At 34.3% G+C, this 26,011-nt stretch overlaps 3 protein-coding genes across 3 annotated transcripts in view; 2 read left to right on the top strand and 1 right to left on the bottom strand.

Moving 5' to 3' along the window:
- Positions 1 to 14,755, top strand: part of lrp4 (low density lipoprotein receptor-related protein 4) — a 107,922-nt gene extending 93,167 nt beyond the window's left edge. The window contains 11 exon segments of the mRNA XM_051114676.1: positions 1,230 to 1,533; positions 1,766 to 1,984; positions 2,422 to 2,556; positions 4,484 to 4,592; positions 4,872 to 5,016; positions 5,305 to 5,418; positions 7,375 to 7,477; positions 7,572 to 7,636; positions 7,728 to 7,815; positions 7,893 to 8,034; positions 11,807 to 14,755. Coding sequence (XP_050970633.1) covers positions 1,230 to 1,533; positions 1,766 to 1,984; positions 2,422 to 2,556; positions 4,484 to 4,592; positions 4,872 to 5,016; positions 5,305 to 5,418; positions 7,375 to 7,477; positions 7,572 to 7,636; positions 7,728 to 7,815; positions 7,893 to 8,034; positions 11,807 to 12,145 — 1,763 coding nt within the window. The 3' untranslated portion in view covers positions 12,146 to 14,755.
- The window catches only part of zmp:0000001168 (signal-induced proliferation-associated 1-like protein 2), a 262,196-nt gene that overhangs the window by 104,398 nt on the left and 131,787 nt on the right, over positions 1 to 26,011 (bottom strand). The gene's annotated exons all lie outside the window — the stretch shown is intronic.
- psmd9 (proteasome 26S subunit, non-ATPase 9) lies at positions 20,209 to 25,955 on the top strand. Its single transcript, XM_051114691.1, has 6 exons — positions 20,209 to 20,515; positions 21,542 to 21,641; positions 22,422 to 22,609; positions 24,912 to 25,013; positions 25,162 to 25,250; positions 25,390 to 25,955. The coding sequence occupies exons 1-6, from the start codon at positions 20,390 to 20,392 to the stop codon at positions 25,415 to 25,417; spliced, it is 633 nt and encodes a 210-aa protein (XP_050970648.1). The 5' UTR covers positions 20,209 to 20,389; the 3' UTR covers positions 25,418 to 25,955.

The following is a 26,011-nucleotide window of genomic DNA, read 5'->3' as shown; positions in this document are numbered from 1 at the left end:
AAATCACTGTGCACGGTCATGGTCCAAAGTGCCGTAAGTGTCTATGGGGACATTTGCGTATCTCAAAAAAACATGGCTGCCATTGGCCGGTGAAGTTTGAATGCCTATTAGGCCAATCGGAGCGGTGGGCCTGTTTGACTCATGGCCTCAAAGGTCTATGAGAAATTGAAAACAAATCGGTCACTGGGAGGCGGTATCACATTTTTTTGAGGGTGAAAAAAAAACGATTGAACATTGCATGTTTTTTTGCACATACATAGGATATTCGTATCGTATGATAGACCACCTTGTTCTGAACAACTTTGCCTCAAGAACCACTGCTGTCAATCAAACCGTTTTTTAAATGATTAAGAAGATGTGAAAACCTACTTTTGCGAACTGGTCCTAGGTTTTTTGCTCAATCTGGAAAAAAAAATGCAAGTGCGATTCTCTGGACTCTCTAGGTCAATAATTATCAAAAACATGTTGATATTCACCCTTTGGGAAGCTATAACGGGGTCCTATAGAAAAGGGGCCTGTCCAAATATACGCAGAAGCCTAAATGAAAACTCAAAACACGCTGAACACATGCAACAGGATTTTCTAAACAAGCATGCAAAGTTTCAGGGAGATCGGACGTAAATATTATAACAGTCATAAATATTATAAAAACATATTTATATGGTAAATCACCTGGATTTGACCAAAATGCTTTTTTTAGTAATTCATTTAGGTGGTTACAGGCTTGCTAAATAATATGTAATGTCTTTTTCTTTTTGAGCCCCAGTATTGTATAGCTTGCAGCTATATTTTATAACTCGCAATTGTGTTTTTGTTTATTTGTTTTTTGTTTTTTTTTTGCCATGGAATCAAAAGTAAAAAGTAATTGGTAATTGCATGTATATCTAACAATTGTGATATTTCTCTCTCTCAATTACATTTCTCACAATCTTCCCCATGGCGGAAAAAGGCTTCCATGATAAATACTTTAATTGTATATAAATAGTACTAAATCGTCACTACACTCAGTTTTGTTACAGAATGTCTCTGCTAAATGTCAGGTAACCATTAACTACTCCTTGAAACTTTGTAACTATTTTCCAATAAACAATTACAACGATGTGCTTTAAGTACTTAATTAGTAGGTAATCAGTGAATAATCTTGTGTATTCAAAGGCTTAGCAGAGATTGGCATATAATGATACAAAATGATGTAATTTTCCAGCATAATCATCCTCCTCTCCCTGCAGGCTTTAATAAATGTGGCAGGAGAAACGGTGGCTGCTCTCACCTGTGCCTGCCTCGGCATAATGTGACGTCCTGTGCGTGTCCCACCGGTATTCTGCTGAAAAGTGATGGGAGATCATGTGACAATTTGCCAGAAACATACCTGCTCTTTTCAAATCGTGTCAGTGTTCGAAGAATCTCTCTAGACACTAATGACCACACGGACGTGTACGTGCCTGTGCCCGAGTTGCATAATGTGATTTCCTTGGACTATGACAGCGTGGAGAGGAAGCTCTACTATACGGATGTGTCTCTGGATGTTATAAGGTATGCCGTCTAACACGAAAATGAATAATTCGTTTGGAAAGGTGTGCTTAATTGGACTGAATGTACAGTCTACTATTTTATACTGCATTAGTGGCATGTTATCATGTATCCCACTTGTTAGTAATATTTGTGGAAATCTTTATTCTGACATTTCCGGTTTAAAATCAATTAAATTGTTGGATTTTTATTTATTTATTTATTTATTTTTTACAAAATTTTTCATTCTTTAAAGACGGGTGAATTTAGACGGCAGCAACATGGAAACTGTGATCAGTCAGGGTCTGAAGACGACTGATGGGCTTGCTGTTGACTGGGTGGCCCGTAACATGTACTGGACAGACACCGGCCGTAACACCATTGAAGTGGCTCACTTAGATGGGACGTCTCGGAAAGTTCTGGTGAATAACAGTCTGGATGAACCAAGAGCCATTGCTGTGTTTCCTAGCAAAGGGTGAGAACAGCAATTTTTTTTTTTTTTTTTTTTATCAGTTTATTCCAGTTGTGTTGCTTTGTGAATTTCTTTCAGAAAAGTCTAATGGACTAAATTCATTTTAAATGGAGTGTTTGTATTTTTTATATTCTATGTATTTTGTATACTTAATATATTACTTATGTTTATTGTATATTTATTATTATTTTATATAGACAGGTGGTGCTGGGGAGGAGGACGGCTAAAATATACAAATATATAAAATTGGCTTTGTTGATTCTTGCAGTGCAATATTTGACTGGGCAGATAAAAATAATGTTTCATTTTCATTAGTTCTTTTATCTATGGCAGTGCGGTAAGGTTGCATTTATTTGAATGAATGATAGAGAGCCAAAGAGCTTTTTACGTAGTTTCTGTATTATTACTAATGAATGCATTTTGTTTCATTCTTTGGTAAGGTTCTTATTCTGGACAGACTGGGGTCACATTGCAAAGATTGAGCGTGCGTACCTGGATGGCACGGACAGGAAAGTCCTCATTAATACAGATCTGGGATGGCCGAATGGCTTGACGCTGGACTATGACACTCGCAGGTAAAAGAGGAACATTTATTAAAAAATAGTGGAGAGTTTTGATAATGATTTTGTTGAAAGCTGGTATACATGTGCGAAATGGACCTTAAAACCATATCAACCAAATTTTGTTGTACAGTTAGGCCTCAAACGCACTGCAGACTGATGGTTGTCACCGACGAATGCATAATGCCATTCTGTACACACGCAGTTTGGTAATTCATGTGAGTGACAACCATATTCTATGACCAAATTAACTCCACATATGTTAAAATGAAAAAATAACAAGATCCATAAAACTGGAAAGTCTTATCATGGTTGACACAACATGAGTTCAACCATCCAAAATACTCAAAAACACAAACCCAAATTGGGAGACTTGCAGCGCCCAAATACAGGACCATATTTAGTAAATAAGACCAGAAGAACACAACCCAAGGCCATATTTATATGCACTGAAAATCCCTGTCATTATAGTAAGTGGGATCTTTGGTTACTAGTATTACTTCGGTCAAACAGGTTGGCATTCATGCTTCTTGTTCACTGTCATGGTGCAATGACTGTGACTCATTGCAATTTCAGGGGTGATGCACACCAAATGTTTTTTTTTGGGATTCACTACCACATTGAAACACATTATCACTAGGTCGCAGTGTGTATGTGGCCTCAGGGGTAACATACACATACACACACTATTGCAGGTTTTGAAAATAGTTTTCATTTGAAATTTTGTTGTCTTTTTCTTTTCTCTCTTCAGTTGTACACCTAGCTATACTTTGTTTTCAATGCCACTTTACCACTAACAGTATCTGGCTTTGACTGTTTGGGTACTTTCCATGAATAAGGCACAGTTAGTATTCCATTTTTGGGGGAAAACCCATTTGGTCCCAAAATAGTAAAAATAAGTAAACTGAGTTGAAAATTGTAGATAGATAGATGGATAGAGAGGTGGTGCTGGGGAGGAGGAGGGCTGTGTGAGTGGGAAAGAGAAAGCTATTTATTATATTTAAATATGACGTTTTTATATTGTTTATTTATGATAGATGGATAGATAGATAGATAAACAGGTGGTGCTGGGGAGGAAGAGGGCTGCATAAATGGGGAAAGAGATTTAATTATTATGTTGTTTTTATATTATTACTTTACTTATGGTATTTTCAGTAAAAGTAAACAGACATCACATCACAAATCAGAGTTTTAACCTGTTAACTGTCACGCTTGAATGCTTGCTGCTCTTTTTTTTTATTGTAATTTTTCTCTTCACATTTTTCTATCACATTTTAGTAAGCATTGTGAAATTAGATGTTATTTGAAAGTTGCAACATTCAAAATGTATCAATACCCGTTTTGAAATCAGACATTACCATGGAAAGGTTCCTTTAGAGCCTTTCAGTGGTCTCCTCCCACTACTGGGCATCAAGTTTGTGTTAGAAAATTTACTACAATATTTTATAATAATAACTTTTTCTAATCTTGACAAAACACTTGGAAAGTTCTGAGTTTCAAGGTTCCATATTTGGTGGCAAAAGTAATATTGTGACAGAAATGTATAGATTTTTTTTGGCATAGCGCCTGAACAAAATCTAATAGGTACCTCAATTTTTTTAATATCAACTTCAAATTTGGAACATAACTTGTTTAGACATATATATATATATATATAATGCTTTCACTTCACCAACAACTGATTGTCTTTTTTAAAGCGTTGACAGTTAAGAGGTTAAAAAGTATGTTCCAAATGTTACTGAAAACAAAATAGGTGATTATCATATTTAGTTTGACCTCCTGAGGCTGAATGTAAACATTTTTTGAGGCACCTCTCTTCACTTTGTTTATTTGCTCCAAAAATGGCTTTCTTTAAGCATTTCAGATTTTGTACCATAATCATGGCAAGTACCAAATATTTTGGAGAACACACAACTGAAATTTCACGTGATTTCATGTGTAGGATCTTTTGGGTGGATGCACACTTGGACCGCATAGAAAGTTCTGACTTGAATGGCAAACTGCGTCAAATTCTCATCAGCCCCGTATCACACCCGTTTGCCCTCACGCAGGTACCTTTCCATATCTGATCCTCACCCTCACTTATCCACTTAATCTGTCACTCACATGCACCTTCATCACCCCCTGCTCCACTGACCCGTCCTCTCTTTCACTTATGTCTCTGCATTTATAACCTTAGCATGTTGTTCTCTTCTTTTGCATCTTTCCATTTTCTGACCCTCCTTTTTCTTCCCATCTTTCCTTCCCTCCCCCTTTTTTTTACTCCCTTTCTTTGTCCCCAGTTGAAACCGGTATACTCTCCTTTAACTCCTTTTTCCCGAATCTCACAGCAAGACCGTTGGATTTACTGGACGGACTGGCAGACCAAGTCTATTCAGCGAGTAGATAAGCATACAGGTCGTAGTAAGGAAACAGTGCTGGCTAATGTAGAGGGCCTCATGGACATCATAGTGGTGTCGCCACAAAGACAAACTGGTAAGATTGACTTGTTGGGACTGAACTGACAAGCGCAACAAGTCTACTTTAATTCACTCTAATGCACAACACACACTTCGAAGGTTTTTTTTTTATATGCCTTTTGATTTATTAAGTAAGATACTATAGGTGAATTAACTAATAGGTATTACCATACTTCTCCAGTTGATTTAATCACAGTAAATAAAGGCTGTTGTTTTGTATCAAATGCTTTCTGATGTTGAGAAGAAATGTCACCATTGCATTTAAAACTAATGCATGTGTAATACATACTTATTGTCTTTCAAGGAACAAATCATTGCGGTGTAAATAATGGCGGCTGCACACACTTGTGTCTTGCGAGGGGTAACAGTTTTGTGTGTGCATGTCCAGATGAGCCTGACGGCAGACCCTGCTCTACAAGTGAGTTCAACACGTGCAGTTTTGTTTTCAAGAAATAATTGTTGAACGTTAAAGGAGAAGTCCACTTCCAGAACAAAAATTGACAGATAACGTACTCACCCCCTTGTCATCCAAGATGTTCATGATGTTAAGTTAAACATTTCAGGATTTTTCTCAGTAATCTCCATATCTAGCGAAACGATCGGTTATTTTCATTAAAAAAGTACAATTTAAATACTTTTTAATCTCAAACGCTCGTCTTGCCTTTCTCTCCCTGAACTCTGTGTATTCTGTTTCAAGACCATTAGTGTATGTTGAAAAAACTCCAATCGTATTTTCTCCCTCAACTTCAAAAATCATTTCAAAATCACATCACTGCAGAAGTACCAACACAGTCTTTGCAGTGAACATGAAAAGAAGATCAAACACCCTCAACAAAAAAGGTAAAACAGCGATATAGGATGATTTTGAAGTTAAGGAAGAACATGAGCTGGGAGTTCGGGAAGAGCAGGACAAGATGAGCGTTTGACATTAAAAAGTATATAATTTGTATTATTTTTATGAAAATAAACAATCGTTTCGCTAGATGGGACCCAAAATCAATTCAAAATTGGGGAACCATATCAGTCCATTATATGGAGAAAAATCCTAAAGTGTTTCCCTAAAAAAAACATAATTTCTTTATGACTGAAGAAAGAAAGACATTTTGGATGACAAGGGGGTGAGTACATTATCTGTCAATATTTGTTCTGGAAGTGGACTTCTCCTTTAAGATGTTACACAAATGAAAAATATTCATGATATGACTGTGTTTACATCTGTTTTTTAGTATTATTTGTTTATGATTATTGTATTTAATAATATTCTGGGGTTTTATTTTTCTATTTTTATTTTTTAAGTTTTAGCAATTTAGCAATTATGTGCTTTCCATTTATTTACAATTTATGTTTGTTTTAGTCTTTTTAGTACTTCAACTTACAATTATTTTATCCAAATAGTTGCCGTTTTTAAAGTATTTACAAGCTTAATGTTTTTCATGTGATAGCTTATTGTATTTCAGATTTAACAATTCACAGTTTTAGTTAATTTTAGTTAATTCACCAATTACCATAACCCGATTAAGCCAATATTATTATTATTTTTTTTTAAGAAATCTGAATAAGAATATGCCTGTATTTTATGTAAATGGTCTCATTAGGAATATCCATGGCAAGTGAATAGTCATGTGTATTTGCATGTCTTTATTATTAACTAATATTTTACTAATAAATTATCATAAATAGTATGATATTAGTAATGTAAAGTGCTTTTATTATGTATATGTGCATTTATATTAGTTTTTATTTATATTTCTATTTAGCTTTAGTTAAATATTTTTTTAATTTTTATTTTAGTTTTAGTAATTTTAGTATTTAAAACTATTTTATTTCCGTTAGTTGCCAAGGTGACATTTTTGAAGTTTTTCATGTTGTAGGCATATTTATTATTATTATTATCATCATCATTATTATTATAATTATTAATTTTCATTGATTTATATTCTTTTACGATTTAACAAGTGCAACACTGATTATCATAACCTGATTAAGCCAATGTTCTGTTTTTTTAGAAATTTGTATAAGAATATGCCTATATGAATTAAAATTTTGGCATATAAATATGTTCATGTGTATTTGCATGCCTTTAATATTAATTAATTTCAGTTTTAGTTTAGGTAATTTCAATAAGGATTTTTAGGTTTATGTTTTAAGTTTTACTGAATGAGTGTAACACTGATTATCAAAACCAGATTAAGCCAGTATTCTGTTTTCTAAACTTTGCAATGAGAATATGCCTGTATGAATCATAATTTTGGCTTATGTAAATGCCTTCATTTTGATTATCCATTGCAAGTGGATATTAATTGCATGATTAATTATCAGTAAATTAGCATAAACATAGTCTGTAATTACTATTCCAATTCTGTTTCTGCACTAGTCTCTGGTTACATTCCCACGGCACCTGAGAAGGACACCAAAGGTACTCAAGCCCCCAGAAAGCACCCCACAGAGAAACCTCATCAGGGCCTGTCAGTGGTCAAGTAAGCCAACTGCAGCTATCCAGTCTAAAATAAGCTTTTCTTTAAGAATCAAGTCACCAATTGTCTAGCAAATCCAATTATTTTCTCTTCACAGTTGTACAGACGCAAATCTCAATCTAGAGGACTGCATCCAGAACAATGTGGTGTCCGCACCACGTGGTAAATAATTACAATTCTGAATACAATTTTTAAAAGTTGTTGTGTAAGTGTAAATTAAGCATGAATTGACCATTTACATTTATCTGTTAAGATGAGAGCCCTCATATCAGCTACGTGATTGGTGGAGCTCTGTCAGTACTGGCCATCCTCATACTCATCGCTGCATTCATTATTTACAGGTAGAGTTTAATAAAGCACTTTATGAATAATTTCCTTTCCTTTTCTCAAAATAATGTGCATATTTTGTGCTTTCCAGGCACAAAAAATTCAAGTTTGCAGATCCAGGAGTGAGCAACTTGACTTACAGCAACCCTTCATACAGGACATCAACGCAGGAGGTTAAAATAGAAACCGCCCAGAAACCTGCAATAAACAACCAGCTGCGATATAAAAAAGAGGTATTGTTTATCGTTCTTTCCTTTGAAGATTTCACAGAACTATCATTTGGATGACTGTAAGTGCTGTTGATGTTGTTTGACATCAGCTGTGACTGACATAATTATTCTCATCAGGTTAAAGTGGTTTTATATTTTTCTGAGCAGTGCTTTACAGAGACTCAGTCCCACTCATCTTTTTTTCCCCATGTTCTCCATGGCAGCTCAATCATCCTTACAACTCCCTTTCTCCTTTCATCTTTTGACATCCCCCTTTTATTTTCATCCGAATGGCAAACAAGGTAGTCCAACAAATTGGGAAAATATTGCTTCCCACATTTTAAGTCAGCCGTGTGATTTTGACCAACTGCTTGATTGCAAATCCAGCATCCCATCTTTTTCTTCTTGCACGTATTCAGATTTTTGCATGAGAGTGCAAAAAGATAGCATTTATAGTTATTACAATTTGGTGAAGTGATAAAATGTTATAGGTTATGCTTTTAGTCTATTCTGCTTGAGGTAGCATGAATTGTGAACATTGCCTTTGAAGTGCAGTGGTTGCTGTGTTAGTGTTTTTTTACGCTTAATGTCATGGAAAGAACTGCTGTATTGTTTTAAAATTAACAAACTCCCTCAACCCGACATTATAGAAGAAAAATGGGTTGAGTATGGTTTCATGTTGACTTGATGATATGCAATGTACTGTATATACATAAATAACTATACTACTAACATACTCTTGTGAAAAAGAAGTGTGCTTATTTGCAGTTGTAGTGTGCCTTAAATTTTAAAAGTATATTTAAAAAAAAGTGTACTTGCAGATAATATTAACGAAATAAAAGGCCACTTAAGTGACTTGTAGAGAGACACTTTCATGACTGTTTCTTAACACACTTAAGTACACTTTTAAAATGTGCATTTTGTAATGTCAAAAAGATTTACTTTAAAGCACATATCATTTTAATAATCCTTTGCCATGTTTTAAAGTACACATATTTTTTAATGTGTTGACTAACATGCTTAAAGCATGTGTAAAGTACTTGCTTACAATTAGAACTGCAGTGTTAATATTGCGTTTAAAGTTAACATACTTATAAGTATACATACTTATAATTAGAAGTAATTATAAAAAAACCTGTGTAGGTGGGTCAAAAAAGCTGTAAAGTTCAGCTTATTGCATTTAATATAAATTCAAACTATAATACATTTTTTACATTTAGTTGCAGTATCTTGCACTTAAGTATATAAAAAACATTGCATGCATCTTGGTCTTAAGTACTGTTTTTAAATGTATGCTACGTGCACTTGAAGAGTTCATGTGCAAAAACAGATAACTTTTATTTTGATTAAGTAAAAATGACTGAAAAAAAATTACAGCTAACTAACACAATAAAATAGGGATGTTAGTTTGGTTATTTTTCCTATCTGACAGCCGATGCTCGTTAACTGATTATTAATTGTTAACACCAACATTTAATTTTACACATGCAAGAAGCAGAAATATCATAAAGCTAGGCTAGATATATATATAATGAATGAATAGGCCTATAAGATAAATATTTTTAACTGTGCAACAAGTAGCTAGTATGCTACTGGGTTCATTTTTTTGCTGTGTGAAAGGAAAGGAAGACTGAAAGCGGTATTCTATTTTTCTTTATTTTACAAAAGCACAAAGATTTGTTTTTATTGTGAATGTACACAAATAAAAGCAAACTGTTTACAGATTCGATTATCTGTATGACTAGGAGGAGTAGTTGTTTCCGCACACGCGCACACATTTAAGCATCGCTAACTTGACAATGCAGCTTTTTCATTATCATAATAAAATAGTCAGCCAAACATATGGAAAAAAACACACTGCTCAGTTTAAATAATCTGCGCGTTAATTGTTATCACCTTACTGCTGTGATATTATGTCAAAACACTTTGTTTTGTGTGGATATCAGAATGCGAGTGAAGTACAAAACCAGGCTTACATAATAAATAATACTTTTTAATACATTCAAATACATCTTTTTTTGGGGGGGGGGTTCTTTTGTTACTTAATTATTCAGATAGGACAGTGGAGAGATGACAGGAAAGTATTAGGTAGAGAGAGGGGAGCAGGATCGGCAAAGGGCCTCGAGACGGGAATTGAACTTGGGTTGCCGTACGTGCAGTTGCAGTTTATATGTCGCCGCACTAACCACAAGGTATCGGCGACAACATTCAAATACATCTTAAATACAGAAACATGTGGATTTGTTGTATGAGAGACCCACTGTCAGTTTCAGTTTCACTTTAGCCTAAATGAATTCGTTTTGGCTTGTTTATATAGCTTAGTTTCTTATATTTTTTCATCCTTGTTCTTTTCTGAATACTGAAAAGTGGAAAGGATTTGTTGTGGAGTGAGGGGAACTAAAATAGCCTAGCCTAGTTATGCTAATAGTGTTTGTAAACATTTCGCATCTGCATTAGGCCTTTTTCTATTTTTGAATGTAATAATAAAATGCGACTTATAGGCCTACGCGTTTTATCTTTTTTCCCCTCAAAAACGCTATTTTATTTTTATTTTAACCATGCAGCAAACATTTTCAAATATTTTGATAATTTACTGGAAAAAAAATATTTTAAACCATTTAAAGAAGTCCACTTCCAGAACAAAAATGTACAGATAATGTAAATTGTCATCCCAGATGTTCATGTCTGTCTTTCTTCAGCTGTAAAATAAATTTTTTTTCGGGGAAAACATTTAAGGATTTTTCTCCATATAATGGACTGATATGGTGCCCCAATATTGAACTTCGAAAATGCAGTTCAAATGCAGCTTCAAACGATCACAAATGCAGTTGTAAACGATCCCAGCCGAGGAAGAAGGGTCTTATCTAGTGAAATGATCGGTTATTTTCATTTAAAATTACAATTTATATACTTTTTAATCTCAAATGCTCATCTTGTCTCGCTCTCCCTGAACTCTGTGTATTCTGACTCAAGACTGTTAGGGTATGTCGAAAAACACAGATCGTATTTTCTCCCTCAACTTCAAGAATCATTTCAAAATCATCCTATCTCGCTGCAAGTGAACATGCAAAGATCATCAAACACCCTTAACAAATATGGTAAAACAGCGATATAGGATGATTTTACAGTTGAAGGAGAACATGAGATGGGAGTTTTTCGACATACCCTTACTGTCATAAAGCTGAACAAAACATTCGGGCAGAGCGGGACAAGACAAGCGTTGAAAAAGTGCATCTAAATTGTATTTTTTTTTAAATGAAAATAACCGATCGTTTCACTAGATAAGTCCCTTCTATCTCCGCTGGGATCGTTTACAACCGAATTTGGAATCGTTTGAAGCCGCATTTAAACTGGATTTTGAAAGTTCAAACTCGGGGTACCATATCAGTCCATTATATGGAGAAAAATCCTAAATTGTTTCCCTCAAAAAACGGAATTTCTTTATGGCTGAAGAAAGAAAGACATGAACATCTTGGATGACAAGGGGGTGAGTACATTATCTGTAAATATTTGTTCTGGACGTGAACTTCTCCTTTAACTGTATTAATCAGTCAAAATTTTTTCTGTCGGTTAATGGTTAACCAGTTAAAATGAGCATCCCTAATATGAAACACAAAAAACCTTGATAACATAAAAAATGTTTTTTTTTAATTAACATTTAAAAAAAAAAAAAAAAAAAAAAAAAAGCATTATCTGTTTTTAGCAAATAAACTCTTCACTTCTTTTTCACAAGAGTAAGCCACAGTAATAATTTCTGCCGAACTGAGTTTAATCTCACTTCTAATGGCATCTGTAGGTCCAGGGTGTTTGTGATGGAGGCTACACTAAAGAGAAGATCCGCATCGTGGAAGGCGTTTGTCTGCTCTCAGGAGAGGATCTTTACTGGGAAGACTTAAGACAGTTGAAAGTGTGTCGAGGAGCCGGGCTTCACGCCTGCATGCGTACGGACACCGTCTCGCTACAGGCCAGCTCCGCCTCTCTGAACGACGGAGAGACCGAACAGCTGCTGCAGGGCGACCAATCGGAGTGCTCGAGTCTCAGCACCGCCCACGCCGTCACGGCTCAACATCACAGCGCTCATCCCGACACCGGCTGGGTCCCCAACCGTAAAGCCTCTACTGAGAGCGAAGTGTGAAACTGTACTAACACAAACACGGTCAACATATGGGAGAACAGAAACTTCTGACCAGAAAAAGGCTTGAATACACACTGTTATTAGAAGTAAAACAGGTAGGTACAGTCATACGGACCACATATATACATATATATATACTTAAGCAACTGACACAGAGGAAAGCTAATGCATACGTACACCAACAGCCAAATTAACTGTAAATAGATTCGAGACAGACCTCATACTTGAAAGTTTCCTTTGCATTACTCTAAACGTCAATAATACATATATATATAAAAACGGTACAGTGACATTCGTGCACACAAACCCTCCATCATCTTGCTCAGTTCATCTGGATTGCCTCTTCTGCCTCTCCTTTCGGACTACAAAAACAGCTTTTTAGGAGAAGGACGAAGCACGCTGGAATCAGAGACCTTGTGAGAAGGAAAAAGAAACGCTGACAGATATTTTGAGCCTTTTTTGTATACGAGAGAGAAACTCTTTGAAGTAAACTGCGTTTTGTTTCTAATGCAAGCTCATGTTATCAGTTCACGGACTGTCGGTTCGGTAAAAGCTCTCGCAAGGTGTGTCAGCATCCAGCCCTCATCTTGCCACGATGAAATGTATTTATGAACTTTCTGTACTTCGGATTGGGTTTTTAATGTTTTCTGTTGAAGTAGTTTTAAAAGCGTTAGGACTGTTGAAAGACTCGTTCACACAAGTTTGTGATGGTGCCAAAGGACAGAATTTACACACTCATGAAGAATCTGAGGGTTTTTTTTCCAGTTACACTGAATATTTCTAATAAATTACAGTCCATTTTAAAGAGTATTACAGTTGTTTTGTCAAAGCTGAAGCTAGTTTTAAATATATATGTACACTGTGGATCAAAAGGTTAGAATAATTATAATTTTTGTTTTTAATGTTTCTAAAAAGAAGTCTCTTCTGCTCACCAAAGCTGCATTTATTTGATCAATAATGCAGTAAAAACAGTAAAAACGTGAAATAATTTTACTATTTAAAACAGCTATTTTCTATATAAATATATTGTAAAATGTAATTTATTCCTGTCATGCAACGCTGAATTTTCAGTGTCACATGATCCTTCAGAAATCATTCTAATTTTGCTACTTATGAAACATTTCTGGTTATTATTTTCTGCCATTCAGATGTTTGAGGTATAAGAAAGAAAAGAAATGAATACTTTTGTAATCTTACAAAAAACTTATTTCATATAAACGCTGGTCTTTTTAAAATTTCTATTCATCAATGAATCCAGAAAAAATAAAAATAGTAAGTAGCACAACTGTTTTCAACATTACTAATAATAAGAATTACTATTAATATTTGAGCACCAATAGCAATAGTAGTAAGTACAGCCTTGGTGAGCATAAAACATAAAACAATCTCAATTATTTCCATCTTTTGACCGGTAGTGTCATATATATGAATATAAATATGGTACACGCTTCTGCCGTTTCTTTTTTGATGTTAAATGAGTTGATTTAGCAACCAAAACAAACAACAGTCATCTAGAATCTGTAAAGCACCTTGCACTTGCACATGAATTAGCCGTTTATGAAACGAAAAGGCTATGCTAATGTGTAGGTGAATGTGACTGACTGGGTGAACGTCATAAAACCTGTCAGGATCATGTCCAGGTCAGGTTTACCCCAAAATGAAAAGAAATAAGACACTGTTTTGATGAAATTTATATGAGCAAGTCCATTTTTTCTCATTACTGTAATGCAAATAATAATAATAGATTGTCATTATTGTAATATATTTTAATTGTAAAGTATTTATACATCATGGTAGTGTTTTTGTATTGCCTTTATGCTGTTTTAAATAATTTGACTTGCTGTAATACCGTAAAAAATACTGTTTAATTCATTAGAATCCAATATTTAGGATAATAAGCTTTCATGAAAATAATCTCACTTTTAAAGTTTCTTTTTATTTTGGGTTAAGTTTGACTTGGATGTGTTTTTTTTTTGTTGTTGTTGTTTTGTGAGATTCACCTCTATATTTGGAACTGTTTATGATGCTTTCGAATTTGTTTTGTACATGTTTCTTTTCTATAAAGATTATTTGAGGATTGTTATGAACCCATATGTGTTTGAGTTCTCAAAACCACCTTGGAGGAAGTTCTCCAGGGTTCAGGACTATGTTTTTGCTGCTAAAACACATGGCGCATTCAGGCCACACAGTAGTTTATTGGTCTTGGCAGCTCTGATCGTTGGCTGACGAGGCGAGCGGAGATGGTCGCTGTTTAGTTCCCCTTTCTCCCCTCCTTGTGTTTCAGAAAAGATGTCAGATTTTTCTGTCAGAGTCTTTTGAACAAACATTGCATTAATTTTATTCATTTTAAATTATATAACCACTTCATTTGTTTGTAGGGTTGGTGCCAGTTATTTAACAGAGTGCTCTTTTTTTTTTTTTTTGTTCCAGTCACATGTAACTGCTGTAAGTTAACTAAGATATATTTATAATTTTCATTGGTTGTAACTTGTATGTAAATATGAAGATGCTGTATATGTAGTTCTCCTTTGCAATACTAACAAGCTGTGTGTGACAGTGATTTACTTTGCTTTTTTCTATCTTTAATATAAAACTGCATTTGCTTTTGAATACAAATATGGTACTTTTTGGTCACTTTCTTTTAAAGATACTACATATATTACACTTTTGCATTTTTCTTAAACATTTTACATCACAATTCACAGATTTCTACAAATCTTCCAGCCATCTTTTGAGGAGATGTGTGTGTGTTAGAAGTAATAGTATCATTAATATAGTGACGTTGTGAAAAACTACTTTTTAATTTAACAATTTAATTCAATGTTAAGATATGAGAGTGTTACAACTGCCTGTTGTGGTAGTGACTGCATACCTAAGCATACCTCAATGGAAAAATATTAGTGCTTTAATATTACTGAAATTACCTTTTTGTATATGCAATAAGGTAAGTTCAGTAGTACTGAAGCACTAATATTACTTGAGCCAATTTCTTCAAGCTGCCATGAATGTTTAAAGCTATACTCTATTAAAACAATTTCTCTTTCACTTTTAATCAAATGTGTATTAGCTGACAAACCTAAGAACAGTCTTCAGTCAGATACTTCAGTGCAGTGATGTTCAAAAATTAATGGATAAAGATTATAAATTATTTATAAATAATCTATAACTACAGTTCACTCCCAAAATCTAGTAGGCTAGTTATAGGCTTTTGTTCATGTTAATAAGGCAGGAATGAATCATGTGATTATAAAGTATTGCTGGAAGGAGTGGCGATGACAACCACACTGGTTTTTTTGTCTTTTTTTATAGCGCTGGTAAGTCTAATTCATTCTGTTGAATCGATTCATTCTAAACAGTCGGTCCTCTTTCTATCATATGCAGTGTTGGGAAACGTTACTTTTGTAAAGTAATGGATTATTGTTACTTTCTAAAAAAAATAATTACGTTACTTTTTATGAAGTGTTGCGTTACTTTTTCTCATAAGGGCTCGGTTTGCTTGTTTGTTTTTAATATAAAAAGTTACATTTTTGGAAAATGTAAAAGCCCTTTCACACTTTTCACAAAGTGAAATTAATAAGCGTCATACCGAGTGTAAATCCAAGTCTGTACAGTAGAGGGCGCAAAACAAAACTTCCAGCTGTGCTGCCATTCTAGATTCTAAAACACTACGAACTCGAATATTATGTTTATCTAAAGTCATTTTTGCTTAGTATGGTTGAACTGGATCATTGAAAGCAAAGACTATTTAATAAAACGTGATTAAAAACATAGGAACATAAACATGAAGGACATTTGTGCTTTTTATCATATTTAATTATTGCATGTTTGGATAGCTGGATGCAGATGAGACCTGAAGCCACACCCATGAAATTTACAAATGGCCACGCCCACTCTTACAGGAACGAAGACCATAAGTTAATGTGGGCTCCAAAGCTCATTATTGTTGTCTTTTTTTGAGGTAAATTACATTAGGCAAGGCAAGTTTATTTATATAGCACATTTCATACACAAAGGTAATTCAAAGTGCTTTACATAAAAGGAAGTAGAATAATCATAAAAACAATCATTCACAAAGAGGCAGTAAAATAATCATAAAAACAATAATCACCGCAATAAAACAAAACAAAAAAAATTAAAACTTAAAATTATTTAAAATTGATTTAAAATAAAATTTAAGACAGTTAAAAATGGAAAAGGATTATACATAGTACACGTAGTTCGGACATAGCACAGTGCTCATTCATTAAATGCACAGCTAAACAGATGAGTCTTGAGTCTAGATTTAAATGTAGCTAATGTTTTAGAACATTTGATCTCTTCTGGAAGCTGATTCCAACTGCGGGCAGCATAATGGCTAAAAGCGGGTTCCCCTTGTTTTGTGCGAACCCTTGGTATTTCTAACTGACTCGATCCTAATGATCTGAGTGGTCTGTCAGGTTTATATTCAGTGAGCATATCTGCAATGTATTTAGGTCCTAGGCCATTGAGTGATTTATAAATGAGTAAAAGTACTTTAAAATCAATTCTAAATATAACTGGAAGCCAGTGTAGGGACCTGAGGACTGGTGTGATATGCTCAGATTTTCTGGTTCTAGTCAGAATCCTGGCAGCAGCGTTCTGGACGAGCTGCAGCTGTCTAATAGTCTTCTTGGGAAGGCCAGTGAGGAGACCATTACAATAATCCACCCTGCTTGTGATAAAGGCATGAACAAGTTTCTCCAAGTCTTGACTGGAAACAAAACATCTAATTCTTGCAATGTTTTTGAGATGATAGTATGCTGATTTAGTTACTGCTTTGACATGACTACTGAAACTAAGGTCTGACTCCGGAATCACACCAAGATTCCTGGTTTTTAGTTGTTTGACCCCTAGAGTCAAGGTATGCATTCACCTTAAGAACTTCCTCTTTGCTTCCAAGTGCAATGACTTCATTACATGACTATTCACAAGCTGTTTTACAAATATGTATAAATGTCATAATTATAATTAGCTGTGGTGCAGTAATCTTAACATTTAAAAAAAAAAAAAAAAAAAAAGAAAATCATATTCAAATAATAAATACAGAAATTGTTTATATTCTTTGTTTAGATCATAATTTAAAACATTCTATAATTAATTGAATGTTTGAAGAGTAACAGTGTGCATAAATAGCAAAACACATAGTAAAATATGTGGTAGAAATGTTTACTGTATAACAAAACAAAAAAAAAACAAAAAACAAAAAACAATTCTAATGTGAAGAACCACCAGAAGAATAACGTGCAATAAATAAATAACTGTTTGCACTACAAACCAGTTTGTTCATAATTAAGATAACACATTCAAATAGTACGGCAAGACACACCAATTTGCAATATCAAGTAGCAAAACAACCTATTTTGTACGGCTAAAAAGAGCTGGATGCGAATGAGACCGGAAGCCAGACTCATAAATTTTACAAATGGCAGCACCCACTCTTACGGAAAAATAAGGTGTAGTGCATAAATAAAGTGTAGGGCCTTACTTATAGCTAAATATGACCCCCTATAACACCACGCGTACAAGTGCTCTTGGTATTTATGTTTGTATTTATGGACTATTATATCACGAGTGACGGTGAGTCCTTAAAATTGGAAGACATTACGTATTTATATTTTTTTATTATTATTATTGCAAGTATAAAGCAGAATAACTACAACAATTCAATACAACTTTGGATGACAGGTTAAATAACAAAATAATAAAGGAAGACAATAAAGGAAATTTTAAATAAATCTTAATTTAAAAAACAAAAACATAAAACAAGAGGTACGGGTAACGGAGGTAGTAACTCAGATTACATAACATTCATCAAATCATTACACATTTTCATAATTTGACACTTTGTTGTTAATGTTTATAAGTGTTGTAATTAGGTAGTTAAAGTCACAAAGAAAATTATGTAATTTATTGGGTAATGTTGATGAAAAATTGTTGTTATATTTTTACAATTTCCCAGCCTTCATTTGTATGTGGGGCCCATATGGGTATGAACTAGGCTGAAAAATGGGCCCCATATAGGATTGTCCGCAGGTTCCGTAATGGTCCCATGTTAACTGCCCATGTGGATTTCATATAGGATTGAACTTGTCACAAAGTGGGACCCAACTGGGCAACATGCACAAGACCCATCTTGGTCCCAGCTTTAACCCAGCTAACATTTGATTGTGGGGCCCATGTGGGTTTGACATGGGCTGAAAAATGGGCTCTATATGGGACTGTCATTATTATTTTATTATTTTGCCAATAATAAATACATTATACATAACATTCTATGTTATGTTTACAATGGGAAAAATAACAGACTATATCACGCATAGTGAAATCAATGTCTAAATTGGATTTTGAAGCAAGGAATTTTGACCAAAAAGTCAAACCCCCCCAAAAAAAAGAAAAGAAAAATCAGCCTTCCAAGACTTAATATGACGTCATAAAGCGATCTGGAAGGACGCATTCTAAATGACTCTTGTTAAGTTCAAAGTTGCGCGGACGTACCTGTTCTCCTCACCGGATTTCTGACACGTTTGTCTGTTGTAACTCACATTGTGAATGTAAAAGCACGTTAGGTCGGTGTATTTGCCCCCCCTGCCGGGCTGTGGTGGTTGTAGGTGTGCAGGGGGCCCGTGTAGAGTCGTAAATGCCCGGTGTGGTGTAGTGCGTTGTGTGTGGTGGGGGGGTGTGACACGGTGACTGACAACAGGAGTGCGGGGTGGTTATTCTCTCTAACAAAAATTATCTTTAATGGTTTATAGCAACCCCACCCGACCCCGCTCTTCCTTAGTAATCGTTGTTAATCACTGTCAACACCTGCTATAAACCATATTTATGAGAAGATAAGAATCAAATGCATATTTAAAGTAATGAGGAAAAGAAATCAAAATACATTAAATAATATTAAGTGCAATAAACTTTAAAGATGAAACTGAATTTTTGTGTTGTTGTCTTGACTTAAACACTTCAAACTCATGATTCAAATCCAGCAAGATGTGATGCAGCATCCAAGACTTCAGTGCATGTTATACGTAAACTTGAAAATATAGTGGACAGAACACAAAAACAAATCAGTCTTCCACAGACTGGACTGCTGTGGGCTATAGGCCAATGATAGACCTGTGTTCAATGATATGACAAATGCACTTATTTATCACATTGATTTAAATCATCTACCATATAAAAATGCAAACGTAAGAAAATACATTACATTTGCTGTTATTAACAACACGAAGTGCATTAAACATTACATTACATGAAGGTTTCCCATACTGGTGTTTGTAAAGAAACTGCAGGGAGTTTAATGAAAAGATAATAATTAATTAAATCATAACAATAGTTAAATTAAAATAAATAGTTTTAAAAACCTTACTAAAAAATTAAATATTTTATTTGTTTACCTGCATGTCATGTGACCATAACCAACATCAGAAAACTGTAAACATGCAAACATGCAAATGTGATAATTAGTAAAATATTTATTTTAAAATCTCAGAGGTACTTCAATTAAATATATTAGGTGAAAGAGGATCAGATGATAAAAACGTTTGTGAATTTGTGCATTTTAATTTAAACTAAAGACATAGTAATACAAGGTTAAATATCATAGAGTGATAATTCAAATAAAATTCAGTGTTCATCAGTAGTTGACGCAATATTCAAACACTTCATAAACCTGAAATGATTTTTTTTTAAAATCAGTGGTCAAATTCTGTGTAGCCTCCTGACTAATGACTGGTCTATGTATGAATGCCCACAAAACTGGACTTTCTGAATGTATGTTAGCCTAGGCTATGTACAAGGTTGTAATGTAATCCATAAAAAAGTAACTGTAGTCTTTAATTGATTTCCATATTCCATTCAGTTGACTTTTTTCAATGCTAGACTACTATCAACGGTTTGGTTACCAACATAAACATCAAAATATCTTTCTTTGTGTTCAGTAGAAGAAAGAAACTCAAGTAGACTGTGATTAAATGATGACAGATTTTTCATTTTTGTGTCAACTGTCTTATCACACTCCGGCACATAGATGGCAGTAACGCACGGTTTTAGTTCGCTTGCAACCACGCAGTGAATCACTGAAGAAATTGGATCTGTAACTACTTTACAGTTTTGGAGTGAACATTTAGAAGATTAACTGAAAAAAAACCCCAACTACAATCTGTAGCTGTAACGAGCACTTAGATATAACTTTAATAAAGAACATTCATTTGCTTTTTGGCAGCGCTTGTCATGAAAATGACAGAGGAAAACAAAGCTGTTAAGCCAAGTGTTACTGAAGAGGATGTCCGACTGCTAATAAAAAGAAAAGATGATATTGAAGAGCAAATTAAAGCTTACTACGACATGCTACAAACCGTAAGTTCAAACCGTAGATATTAATATTTATGAATTTACGAATGTTCCTTGCGTAGCTCGTTTGACTGTATTTGGAGAGCGTTTATCTGTGTCTCAACGTGTAATGTAAACAAGAACGACACTGATAAGCAAAATACATGACGTGATGGCGACTTATATTTATATATAAATGACATTTGACGTACCATACAGTTTAATATTTTTAAAATAGTTCACTACAAAAGTGAAATACGGCATCTTAAACCAACTGATTTGTGTGGAGTCAGAATAGAGTCAAAATTACAAGTTTATAAGGATACAATATATAGGCTAAATATGACGCACGTATGCAAAATGTAATTCACATGCACAAAAAGGTAAAATACATTTACAAAATATGTTTCCCAAATGAAAACATAAATATACATTGTGTGTACAAAGTGTTGCAAACTCTCAAACAGATTGAGTCTGCGTTTGCAGTTTGAGTCTATTTTGACTGTATATTTTATTACATTTTTCCCCAGTGCTTTATGACATTACATATTCCTGCATTAAAGATGTTAAGTACACAGTCCACACTTTTATCTTTCTGTTAAATTTTCAAGTACTTTTTTTGCATTGTATAAAAGTTCTCTGTATTACATCAGTTCCTGCTCCCACCAATCAATTTTGAATAATACATAGGACAAAAATGTGTCACATCATTGACCCATGGCCTTATAAGGCAAGTCTTGACCTCTCATATGTGCAGATTTGATTTAATACTCACTTAATTTTAAGATTTTTCTTATATCTGTTAGAAAATATGACAAAATCTGATTCTAAACAGTTGGAGTCATTTAATTAGGCTGTAGTTGGTCGGCTGGAGTTTCAGCCATAGATTTGTAAGTGTTTAATATAGCCAGTTTATCGCCATGTTATTTGCTGCTATGCCTTAGTTTAAAATTATGCAGGTGGGACCCAATCCTTCAGTTTTCACGTTTGATAAATCTAAGTATGTCTTCTAAAGACATTTTTTCATGTGGTTTGTGTGTGTTTGCATTGCAGGCTGGTGTAGGTATGGACGCTCCTCTGGTTGATGTCGAAGGCTTTCCTCGTGCAGATGTGGATTTGTACAAGGTCCGAACAGCAAGGCACAACATCTCTTGTGAGTACATTTTCACGTGTGTGTTAAATAATTGTGGTGAACACAAAAAGTGCCATGATACTAGCACTGACATGTATAAAGGTATATAAATATGTTAATCATCCAGTAGCATAGTATATATCACAGTGCTATAGTTTTACCACCACTATGCCATGTTAGTGCCACAGTGTTTTTTTTTGAATTAACGTTAGCTTCATTTAGTAAGAAATTGGTAATTTGGTAATAAAAAACTAAAAAAACCCCTTATACTCTGATTTTGGATTTCAGCCTGAAATCTGACACGGTCAAGTTTATGTTCACTCAACACACGTACAGTGGAAACGATGTCAGATATTGGTGGCATTGTACAGAAAAAACCCTCAAAGTTACAAAATCTGATTACAATACTTCATAAACAAGTTTCTCTGTGTATACACACTGCCAGTCAAAAGTTTGTAATAATTAAGATTTTTGTTTTTAAGCCTAATATGCTCCCCAAGGCTGCAGTTATTTGATTAAAATGCAGTACTAAACAGTAATATTGTGAAATGTTTTTACAATTTAAAATAACTGCTTTCTGTTGTAATATGTGGTAAAATGTAATTTATTCCTGAGATGCAAAAGCTGAGTTTTCAGCATCATTACTCCAGTAATGTGATCCCTGAGAAATCATTCTAAAAAGCTGATTTGCTGCTCAGTTATTAATTACTATGCATATTAAGGTGCATATTTCCAATAATTTGCCATTCTTGTAACTCTTAAATTGCTAAATTTTTTACGTATATATATATTTTTTTAAAGGTTTACAGAATGATCACAAAGCGATCATGGTGGAGATCGAGGAGGCCCTTCATAAGCTGCATGCAACAGCAAGGGTCAAACATGAGAAGGATGAGACAAAGATGGAAGTCACTGAAGCGTCAGCGTCTCTTCCAGCCCCGTTTGCACTGGTGGATGCCGTAACACAGGGCTCCCCTGCTTTTCAGGCTGTGAGTTTGTGTGCCACTTCTAACTTTTTGAAAATAGGCTCATTTTCCAACTCCCGTAGGGTTAAACAGTTGAGTTTTACCGTTCTCGAATCCATTCAGCCGATCTCTGGGTCTGGCAGTAACACTTTTAGCATAGCTTACCATAGCTAATTGAATCTGATTAAACTGTTAACATCTCACTCAAAAATGACCAAAGAGTTTCAATATTTTTCCTATTTAAAACTTGACTCTACTGTAGTTACATCGTGTACAAAGACCAACGTAAAATGAAAAGTTGGATTTTCTAGGCTGATAGGGCTAGAACTATACTCTCATTCCATCGTAATAATCAAGGAACTTTGTTGCCGTACCATGGGTGCAGCAGGCGCAATGATATTACGCAGCGCCTGAAAATAGTCTCCCTGTGCAAGCAGGTTGTCACATTAGTTATGTTGACGGAATTTAGCCAGTTTTCAGGCGCTGCGTACTTTCATTGCACCTGCTGCAACCATGGTACGTCAACAGAGTTCCTTGATTATTACTAGAGATCGACCGATATACCGATTTACCGATATTTTCCCCTGATATTTAAGCATTTTACCATAAACGGTTATCGGTTTTGTAATATCGAATTCACAGATAAACGCCGCCATCTTGTGGGTGTTTTGAGAATTACCGAAAGAATCGCCATTTCAGCGCGTCTTAGGGGAGACGAGACAACAACAGCATGCATTGGTAAAGCACTTTCTTAACTGTAATTAGTAAACTTTATTTAACATGACAGCCATTAATGCACATATTAGATGTTACATAAATGCCTGAGATGTAGCTAGTTTATGCAGTTTTGGATCTAAGAAACAGACGAACTCACAGAGTCACGTCTGAATTAAATAATATACAGCCATGAATGAGCACATGTTGGAAATGAAAGCGTTGAATTTATTTCTCTATGTGTTGTCTATATGCTGCTCATATGTCTTGCGAAGTCGGAGTCGGCTAAAATAATCTGTCAAGTCCTGTCCCAATAAAGACTTAACTTTGACTGAATTAAATAATACAGCCATGAATGAGCGCATGTTGGAAATAAAAGCGCTTAATTTAATTCTCTCTGTTGTGTATATCATTAATCTCCTGAAGTTGCTTTCATTTTACTGTTCACTCAGGAAATGTTCCAGCACAGCCACCACATGTAACCTTTAACAAGATTCACTTGTTTAAAACACCCTAAATTATATTAACATTTACTATATAACCATTATTTTGCTAATACACATCACATTACATAAAAGTATACAACTCTGTGGAAATTAATTATTTATTATCTCTCTGAGCAATCGGAGTTTGAGTATAGTTCTGTGTAAACAGCGCTTTGTCAGAATCTGAATGAAGTTTATATGACTCCTGTCCTTTATTTATTTTCTCCATTTGAAAACATTAGACATTCTACATTTGTTTTGCTTAGTGTTGCAGCTGATGCATTTTATAAGCAAAAAAAGAAAAACTATAAATAAAAAGTTTTTATTGTTGTAATATGAAGATTAAGGAGGAAAAATCAAAGTGAAGTATGGACCTACTTTACTCAGTCATTTATTTACTTTATAACAGTGAATAAATATTGGTTCTGCATGTCAGTTATCGGGCACATAAACATGCAAATAATCTGTATCTGTAATAAAAAAAAATCAGTATTGGGCGATCACTAATTATTACGCCGGAATGAGAGTATAGTTTGTAGCCGTATCGGCCTAGAAAATCCAACTTTTCATTTTCCATCTGTCTTAATACACGATGTAACTACAGAATTAAATAGGAAAAATATCGAAACTCTTTGGTAATTTTTGAGCGAGATGCTAATGGTCTAATCAGAATCTATGATCTATGCTAAGGTATGCTAAAAGTGCTACCGCCAGGCCTGGAGATCAGCTGAATGAATTCAAAAACTGTAAAACTCAACTGTTTAACTCTAGGGGAGTTGGAAAATGAGCCTATTTTCAAAAAAAAAAAAAGTGGAGTGTTCCTTTAAACTTGTAAATAAATATGCATCTTTATGGAAGTAAAATAAGTTGCAACTTGTAAATGCTGTTTCTTGCTGACTTTAAGATCCTGTATATTTAAAATGATTACATTATATTGATTACATTCATTGCAAGTTTTATTCCATTTCATAGTAGTACTTAATTCTCTTTTTGAGCCTCTGCACAAACTGATGATGCAACTATAGATTTAAAACAGATGCACAGCATTTACAAAGTGTCTGTTTATTCACAGTTGATTTTTCGTGAGGAGACACATTTCACTGATTATTGTTTTCTTCTGTTTGTAGGGTTTGCGAGTCGGTGATGAGATAATAGAGTTTGGGTCCGTAAACACACAAAACTTCAGGAATCTGCGTGACATTGCTTCTGTTGTCCAACATAGTGAAGGGGTTTGTTGTAACTCTGACCGTTTTCCTTTTAGTTAAAACCTAGTGCATTTACTTATTCTCTTTAATACTTTACATTTCTGTTTAAATACTACATGGCTCAGTTTAATTTTGTCTTGATAGATTATTCTCCTATTTCTGTTTACTGTAGAAATCCCTACGTGTTGGGCTACTTCGAAGTGGACTAGAAGTGCATCTTAATTTGACTCCGAAGCAATGGTCTGGTAGAGGACTACTAGGGTAAATAATGTGATGTCGTATTAAATCATTTTAATTAGGAAAATATCAAGGTTTTGATGAACTGATAAATTGGTGGTGTTGCTTTTGTAAGTACAGAAAAAAATCATTACTAATGGCATTTTTATGCTTCTGTCAATAGGTGCAACTTAGTACCTCATCAGAGATGACCAGTGAAAGGGCAAGGATCGTATTTCTACCAAACAACACACATCTTTTGCACTAAATAAATTTGCAATGGGTTAACGTTAGTTTTCCTTTGCATTCATTGTAAAATAAATTTAAATAAATTACCAAGGAAAAATGACAGACCATTCAGTATAAGACTTAATATGTCAGAAAGGATGAACAGAGAATTTATTACTTTTTTCTCCTTTTAAATTTCTTGTTTCCATTTTTATGTTTAAATTCTTGTTCTAAAATTGGTGCATTATGGAACAAATCTGTTTCCTAATATTTTAATGTTAAAACAGCTGAATGGTAAGAACCAAGTCATTCTGAAGAGACTGGGCCCACGTGTAAAGGTTGCATAAGCTGCATATGCTTAATGTTACAGTTACAGTTTTCTTAGAACAGCAGGGTGAGTAAATAGTGTCTGAATTTTCATTTATGGGTGAACTATCCTTTTAATATGCGTGATAAACATATTACGGTGTTTCAATCTTTTTATTATATGAAAATCAGATTAAAACAAGACTTTCTTGGAAATGGAATCCTTTTACCATTTTTCTTTACTTCTCAAATGCCTTATAATTTCATATAAA

The sequence above is a fragment of the Labeo rohita genome, chromosome 7 (assembly GCF_022985175.1).
Source record: "Labeo rohita strain BAU-BD-2019 chromosome 7, IGBB_LRoh.1.0, whole genome shotgun sequence".
NCBI classification, from domain to species: Eukaryota; Metazoa; Chordata; class Actinopteri; order Cypriniformes; family Cyprinidae; genus Labeo; species Labeo rohita.
Note: the sequence above shows the minus strand (reverse complement) of the source record. Positions and strands in the feature narration are given on the sequence as shown.

What these genes read in the sequence shown, in the direction of transcription:
- psmd9 (XM_051114691.1), top strand. Translation starts at nt 20,390, where the DNA reads ATGAAAATGACAGAGGAAAACAAAGCTGTTAAGCCAAGTGTTACTGAA. An exon ending in AGCAAGGCACAACATCTCTT is followed by an intron (nt 21,642 to 22,421) that starts GTGAGTACATTT and finishes ATTTTTTTAAAG; the next exon opens with GTTTACAGAATGATCACAAA. An exon ending in TTGTCCAACATAGTGAAGGG is followed by an intron (nt 25,014 to 25,161) that starts GTTTGTTGTAAC and finishes TGTTTACTGTAG; the next exon opens with AAATCCCTACGTGTTGGGCT.